Source organism: Lepidothrix coronata, unplaced genomic scaffold, assembly GCF_001604755.1.
Source record: "Lepidothrix coronata isolate B3197 unplaced genomic scaffold, Lepidothrix_coronata-1.0 Scaffold219, whole genome shotgun sequence".
Lineage (NCBI taxonomy): Eukaryota > Metazoa > Chordata > Aves > Passeriformes > Pipridae > Lepidothrix > Lepidothrix coronata.
In genome coordinates this window covers 48845-56408 of record NW_016690399.1, presented here as the reverse complement: position 1 = coordinate 56408, position 7564 = coordinate 48845, and the positions used below count along the sequence as shown (strand labels likewise).

The following is a 7564-nucleotide window of genomic DNA, read 5'->3' as shown; positions in this document are numbered from 1 at the left end:
CACATGGTCTCCCCACCCCATGGCACATGGTCATTCATGGCCACATGGTCATCCCATGGCCACACTGTCACCCACCCACCACAGTCACCCCACAGCCATGGCACATGGTCTCCCCACCCCATGGCACATGGTCATTCATGGCCACATGGTCATCCCATGGCCACACTGTCACCCACCCACCACAGTCACCCCACAGCCATGGCACATGGTCACCCCACAGCCATGGCACATGGTCATCCCATTGCCACAGCAGTGTCACCCCATGGCCACATGGCCACCCCACAGACACACGGTCACCCCACGTGGAATGGTTTGAGTTGGAAGGGACCTTAAAGCCCATCCTGTTCCACTCTCTGCCAGGGACACCTTCCACTATCCCAGGTTGCTTCAACCTGGCTTTGGACACTTCCAGGGAAGGGGCAACCACAGCTTCCCTGGGCAGCCCGTGCCAGATGTGAGGCCACAGCTGGATGGGGCATCCTGGGCCAGGGGAAGAGCTGCCATGGCAAGGCAGGGATGTGCCTGTGGACACACAGCCCTCCCCAAGACTGTGGGGGCAACCTCAGGGTAACCCAGGGTGAGGAGAGCAGGTCCCTGCTGGCTCCACACTCACCTCCTTCTCCGGCTCCAGCTCCGAGTCCGAGGAGGACGGGGCCTTGGCCCGGCCCCTCCGGCCCTTTTTGGCCACCTCATCCTCGGCACTGCTGTCCGAGTCCGAGTGCCCCTCCTCGCCCTTCTCTGCCTTCTCCTTCCTCCTCTCCTTCTCCTCCTTCTCCTGCTCCCGGAGCCGACGGATCTCCTCCTCCTGCTCCCTCTTCCTCTTCTCCTCCAGCTCCCGCCGCCGCTCCTCGTCCCTCCTCTTCCACTCGCTGATGCGATCCACGTCGCTGTCGCTGTCACTGCCGGGCACAGGGCACACGGTGGCAGGGAGGGGGTGACCCTCCAGCCCAGCCCCGAGGCTGTCCCGGTGTCCTGGTGTCCCATCCGACCTCACCTGTCGCTGCTGGAGCTGGTGGGGACACGCTCGGGCTTCGGTTTCCTGCCCCGGGGCTTGGGGGGGGGTTTCTCGGCTGCAAGACAACGGGGACAGGATCAGCAGGAGCCCTGGGGGTCTGTTAAAACAGCCCCAAACTGGGGGGCAGAGGGGATCAGGGATGTGGGGTGTGCCCACAAACAAGGAGATCCCAGAGCCCTGGGAGACCCTGATATCCCACACTCTTCAGCAGGAGCCTTGGGGGGTCTCTCTGTTAAAACAGCCCCAAACTGGGGGCAGAGGGGCAGGGAGATGGGATGTGCCCACAACAGGAGTTGATCCCAGAGCCTCGGGAGCCCCTGACATGCCATGTTCCCATCCCAAGGAGCTGGAGATGGCAGGACAGCCCCCTGCCTCACCTGGCTTGCGGCCCCGCGGCGCCTTTTTCACCGACACGTCCGAGTCCGAGTCGGAGTTGGAGTCGGACTTGGTCATGTCCACGGTGGCATTTCCCACCTCCAGGTCCGAGTCCACTTTGGAGTCGGAGTCAGAGCCAGACTCCACTTTCTGCAGGCAGAGAGAGGGGCTGGGATGGAGGGTAGCACTGGGGTGGCAGCACCCCAGACCCAGAACATCCTGAGCCCCAGCAGTGCCCCAAACCCAGAACACCCTGAGCCCCAGCAGTGCCCCAGACCCAGAACACCCTGAGCCCCAAAAACACCCCAAACCCAGAACACCCTGAGCCCCAAGAGTGCCCCAGACTCAGAACATTCTGACCCCCAACAGCACCCCAAACCCAGAACACCCTGAGCCCCAGCAGTGCCCTAAAACCAGCAACACCCAAATCCCAGCAGTGTCCTGAATCCCATAAACACCCCAATCCCAGCACTGTCCCAAAACCAGCACTGCCCTAATCCCATTAGCACCCCAATTCTACCAGTGCCCTAATCCCAGTTGCACCCCAAATCCCAGCAGCCCCCCAATCCCAGCAGGTCACTGAGGGGTCAGTGAGGTCCCTCTGGGTGCTCCAACCCCCGGCACGACCCCACCACCCCCTTCTCCCCCTCCCCACAGCACAGACCCCAACTCCTCTCCAGCCTCCCTCAGGCTGGGGGTCCTTTACCTTCTTCTTCCTCCCCCCTGCCGGGATCCTCCGCGGGGCCCTGGCCACCGGCTTCTTCTCGGGAGTGAAATCCTGTGGGAAAACAGGAACAGCCTCACAATGTTGGCAGAGCCAGGCAGGCTCCCCCAAGCCCAGGGGGGTGCTCTCCCTCCAGCCCTCTCCCCCCCCAGCCCAGCAGTGTATCCCACACCCCCCTCAGCACCTGGTCACTGTTTTTTTCCGACTCGGAAGACGTCTCCGAGTTCTCCTCTTCCGTCCCGGAGGGGCTGCCCTGGTCCAGGTCACTGGAGGATTTCCGAGACCGTTTTGTCACCGGCGGCATCTGGGACGGGAGAGAGGACGAGATGAGAGAAGCCCACTCCCTCCCCACCCACCATGGAAAGCCAAATGTTTCCCAGGAAAGGGTTTCTTCCAACTCTTCCCAAGCGTCCCTGCAAGAACAGCCACGTGCACACCTCTGGATTCTTCTCCGGGCTGCAACCTCCACCAGTGGCCATCCCACCATCCCATGGGCATCCTGAGACCCCCCAAAAAACAGGCTGGACCCCGTTTCCCACCAGAAATCCAGAGGGAAGCCAGAGGGAATTGGTTTCTTTACACCCTTCCACCCCGGTGGGTTTAAGGGAAGCCCCAGGGTGTCCCTGGCCGAGTCCCTCTCCTGTCCCCAGCCCACACCCACCTTCATGGCCAAGGTTTTCCTCTTGAGCCCGCTGTGGTCGCTGCCCCGATCCGAGTCCTCGTCGCTCTCCACCTTCTCCGTGGGCAGGGTGGCCATGGCAGAGTCCTCCTCGTCCTCCCCGGCGTCGCTTCCCGCCATGGGGTCGTTGTCGGGGACGTCGCTGTCGGAGGAGCTGGCGGGCTACGGACAGTGGGAGCAGAGCAGAGTTAGAGGGGCCTGGGGGGCGTTTTGGGGGGGGCAGGAGAGGAGAGGAGAGGAGAAGGGGCACAAAGGGTGGGGAGTGAAGGATGGCAGAGCTGTGCGTGCAGAGCAGCCTCCCCTCCCAGCACGGATCCCTTTGGAAAACACAAACCCCCCGCCCACGGGAACACTGCTGAGACCCCCTTCTGATCCCACAGCCCCTCACACGCCACCCTGAGAGCACCAGCCACACGCTCCTGGATTCCCCAGCTCACTGCCCTCTTCCCCTCATCCAAAATCCCTGTCCCAGCCCGGAGCTGGGAGCCCCCCTGTCCCAGCCCCCAGCCCTCCCCGGCCCTGACGGCGCCAGACAAGCGAGGGGTGCCTGGGTTTGGTCTCTCCTTCGGCGTCAGGGAGCGGTCATTCCCCTTCCTCCACCTGGATCAGGCCTCTTCCCATCCTCTTCCCGCGGGAAAGGGCTGCACAAGGAGTCCAGGTGGCCACCACGCTCTTCCCAGTTGGCATCTCCTGTGTCCTGCTCCTTGAAGGTCTCCTCGTTTCTCCAGCCCAGCAGCAGGTTCCTCACGCAGGGACATCAAACCCCAACTTCCATCTTCTGGGGAACCGGTGTTCCTAAAGCCTGGATCCTTCCAGCTGCTGGGAAAGCCTCTCCTTGCCCTTGACTGTTCCTGGCACCTTGCTTCACTTAGGCCTCAAAACCAAGGAAAACCTCTATTTTAGTCTCCTCCTGCTCCTTCTGCCCGCAGGACGCGGTTGGTGCTGGTGACCCCTCAGTCACAGAAGGTCCCTATCCCTGATGGGAGCTCCTGGTGGATTCCTGGCCAGGGCAGGTGCTTCCTTCACCACCACCAAGCTCCAAGTTTTCAAGCACTGCCACAGTCTCACCTCACCCCACATCCAGAGCTCGGGGTGCAACCATCTCCCAGAGCTCCTCCAACCACATCCTGGCTCCTCACCGGAGCCAAGGCAGCTCATTCCCTGATCTCAAGACCTTGTTGCTCACCTCAGAAACCTTCCTCTGCCTCTCCAGCCCGACTCCCTACAACGCCAGACAATCGTTCTACGATACATCGCGCCACAATTGTGGTCACAAGATGCCCCCACGAGCAGCTGACAAAGAACCACCTCCCTGAATCCCAGTGGAGGGCTCAGAACCTCGGAAAAGGATGGAAAAGGGGACTGTCCAACAGTCCAGGACGAGCAAGCCTCAAGCTCTTGCTCTGACAACAAAACCTCCACGATTTCGGGCGAGCACCGCAAAGCAAAACCCCGCTGGCAAAAGCACCTTCCGGAGGAGGAGAGCGGAGTCCAAGAGCAGGGGAGAGGGCAGGGAAGCGGAGGGGAGCCAATTCCACCCCGAGAAAGCCAAGCTGGAAGCGCATCAGCAGCAAGGAGAAGCAGAGAGAGGAGCAGAGAGCGAGCTGGAGGGATGGAGGGTCCTGGCAGCCCCCCCGCCCGGCCCGCACTCACCGCAGGGGCACTGTAACTGGCGTGAGGGTTGTTCTGGATTTCCCACAGCCCCTCGTTGAAGCCTTTCCTCTTGTTGGGTTTGCCATATTTGTCTTTGTACTTTTCGTAAGGGAACAGATCTTTAGGGCCCAAGAAGGCTCTGAAGGAGAGAGACACACAAAGCAGAGGTGAGGCCGGGGCAGGGCGCAGGGCACAGGGCCTTACAGGGCACAGGGGCGGCGCTTACGTCTCGTGGGTGCCGAAGAAGAAGATGGGGTACTTGTTCGGGGGGGGTTTCACGGCGCCGTCCGCGATGTCATCGATCTGAAAGGAAACCCAAAGCAGGGGGGTGGTCAGACAGGGGCGGTGACACAGAGCGGTGACACAGAGCGGCGACAACGTCCTCAAGCCCGCGGCAAAGCGGCGTCGGCCTCCGGCACCCGCGGCAAGGAAGCCCCTGGCTGGGGATCGGGGTCCCTGGCCGTGGATCGGGGGCTGGATCAGGGTCCCTGTTGGTGGCAAGAGAGCCCTGGTCATGGATCAGAGTCCCTGAGGGATCCCGGCGGGATCTCTACAAGAGTAACCGGAGGGCTCCGGGCAGAGCTCGGCGCGGGGTCGTCTCTCCACGTGCTACTCCCCAGAGATCCATCGCCCCGAGGGACCGAGGGGAGCCCCGGCAGGGCGTGGGGGGCGATTGCTGAGCGGCCCGAGGGTCCTTCCCGGCTGCAGGAATAGCCCCGGGATGTGCGGGGCCATCCCCGTCTTCTGTGCTCCGGGCGGGCGGGGGGAGCCCCGGGGTGCCGGGGAGGTCTTCGGGGTGGGGGGGACCCTTCCCCAAAAAAAGTAAGCGAGCTAAAGCAGAGGAGTTGCAGCGGCGCGAGGGCTCTCCTGGGAGGAGGAGGAGGTGGTATCCCGGCATCCCGGATTTCCCGGCATCCCGCATGTCCCGGCATCCCGCGTGTCCCGGCACGGCGCGGCCAAAGCGGTGTCGGCTCCGGCGCCCGGAGCTTCCCCGATCCCGCACGGGTTCCACCTGCCGGTCCCTTCCCACGGGACACGTTCAGAGGATGAACCCGCCTCGCCTGGGACGCCCAGCAGTCCCCCTCCGAGCGCAGCCCAAAGCAGCTCCCGCTCCTCCCGGCAGCACCGCGGCACAACAACGCTGTCACCCCGCAGCGGGACCAGCTGTCCCCACCCAGAGAACCCCCACGAACAGCACCAGCACCCCCCGAGCACTCACGGCAGCCCCCCACCCGTGTCACACCCAGCGTGTCACCCCTGCTGTCCCCAATAAGGGACAGACCCCAGCTCTGTCCCCCCATGGTGAGGACAGAGAGCAGATGGTGTCCAGGTCGGGAGCTGGGAATGGGAATGGGGGATGAGGATGGAAGGTGAAGGGCAGGACTCTGCTGGGATGCTGGGGGTGGCTGTGAGGGGCGACCCCAGGGTCGGGGGCACCCCAGCTGGAGGGAGGGACCCCAGGCCACAGTCCCAGAGGTCCCTCACCCAGGGACAGACCCCAGTGCGGGACCCCCTTCATCTCCCTCAGAGCAGTTGCCAGGATGGGACCCCCAGCCTGGTGCCGGGTCCCCTCCCAGCACAGGTACCAGCATGGGACCCCAGTTCCAGTCCCAGACCCCCATCCCAGTTTGGGATTCTTCATCCCAGTACAGGTGCCAACACAGCACCTGTTTGATCCCCTCCCAGGATCAAACTCCAGGTCCAGTACAGGTGCTGCTGTGGGACCTCCATCCCAGGGCAGGGCTCCCATCCCGGTACGGGATGTCCATAAGGGATCTCTGTGCCAGTACTCGGCCCTCATCCCAGGACTGGTGCTGCCATGGGGTCCCCCATTCCAGTACAGGACATCCTATTCCAGTTCCAGGCCCCCATCCCACTGTGGGTGCTGGAATAGAGATTCCCATCCCAGAATGGGAGCCCCTGCACTGGTACCGGGCCCCCATCCCAGTGCAGCACATCCCATCCCAGTGTGGGTGCTGGGACAGGATCCACATCCCAGGAGAGACACCGACACGGGTCCCCCATCCCGGTACAGACCCTTCTACCCCGGTACAGGCACCGTTATGGCATCTCCATCCCGGTACCGACCCCCCATCCCCGGTACGGAACCCTCACCCCGGCACAGGGCACCCCATCCCTGCAGGGGTCCCGTTATGGCACCTCCATCCCAGTACCGTCCCCCCATCCCGGTCCGGGTCCCGTTATGGCATCTCCATCCCGGTGCGGGTCCCCTGCCCCGGGATAGGGGCTGCTGCATGTCCCCTCACCCCGGTACCGAGATCTCCGTCCCGGTCTGGGACCCCCATCCCGGTCCGGGATCCCCATCCCGGTCCACGCACCGTTATGGCACCTCCATCCCGACAGGAGCCTCCCGTGCGGGCACAGCAGCCGGTGCGTGCCCCCATCCCACCCCCATTCCCCCCTCCCGCTCCCACCCCCATCCCGGTCCGGGACCCCCCGTTCCCTCCCCCGGGCAGGGGGTGGTGGAGGGGGGGGCGGCGCGGCCCCGCAGGTCTCTCACCCGGGCCGGCCAGTGCGGGTAGCCCTTCATCTTGGCGAAGACGAGGTCTCCGGGTTTGAAGCTGTGTGGCATGGCGGCACCGGGCGGTCCCGGGGGGCACCGGGGGGGCACCGGGCGCGGGCAGGCCCAGCCCAGGCCGCGGCAGCTCCGGGCAGCTCCGGGCGGGCGGCGGGGGCGGCCCGCGCCGCACGGCACGCAGGATGTCCCGCCCCCGGCCGCCGCCGCGCCGCCGGTTGGTCCTCGGTGGTGTCGATCAGCGGCTCTGGCCAATGGAAACGAGGAGGCGGCCCGGCGGGATAACGGGATTGGGCCGCGCCGCCGGAGGCGCCGAAGCGGGGGGCGCTGGGGGGGGCGGGGCCGAGGGGAGGGGGGACATGGGGGGGATCGGGATGGGATGGGGACAGGGGAATGCGACGGGCACGCGAAGGGCGGGCACGGCCGGGGGGGCGGGGCCGAGGGGGCGGGGCCGGGCGGGGCCGCGGCGGCGCCTCCAGGTGAGCTCGGGGCGGCGGCGGCGCCTCCAGGTGAGTTTTGGGGTGAGCCGGGGGCGTCTCCAGGTGAGTCCTGGGGGGACACGGGGGCGTCTCCAGGTGAGTC

At 64.9% G+C, this 7564-nt stretch overlaps 1 protein-coding gene across 5 annotated transcripts in view; it reads right to left on the bottom strand.

The window, feature by feature from the left end:
* The window catches only part of LOC108506574 (hepatoma-derived growth factor-related protein 2), an 11418-nt gene extending 4320 nt beyond the window's left edge, over positions 1 to 7098 (bottom strand). For 2 of the 5 annotated variants that reach the window (XM_017833741.1, XM_017833742.1), the window contains exons 1-9: positions 6968 to 7098; positions 4673 to 4749; positions 4447 to 4585; positions 2776 to 2955; positions 2299 to 2418; positions 2097 to 2168; positions 1393 to 1540; positions 995 to 1070; positions 614 to 899 (exon numbers count right to left, since the gene is read on the bottom strand). In XM_017833741.1, coding sequence (XP_017689230.1) covers positions 614 to 899; positions 995 to 1070; positions 1393 to 1540; positions 2097 to 2168; positions 2299 to 2418; positions 2776 to 2955; positions 4447 to 4585; positions 4673 to 4749; positions 6968 to 7039 — 1170 coding nt within the window. In that variant the 5' untranslated portion in view covers positions 7040 to 7098. The remainder of the gene's footprint in view (positions 1 to 613; positions 900 to 994; positions 1071 to 1392; positions 1541 to 2096; positions 2169 to 2298; positions 2419 to 2775; positions 2956 to 4446; positions 4586 to 4672; positions 4750 to 6967) is intronic. The other 3 variants (XM_017833739.1, XM_017833744.1, XM_017833743.1) reach the window with 3 other exon arrangements.
* Between the last annotated feature and the right edge of the window lie 466 nt (positions 7099 to 7564).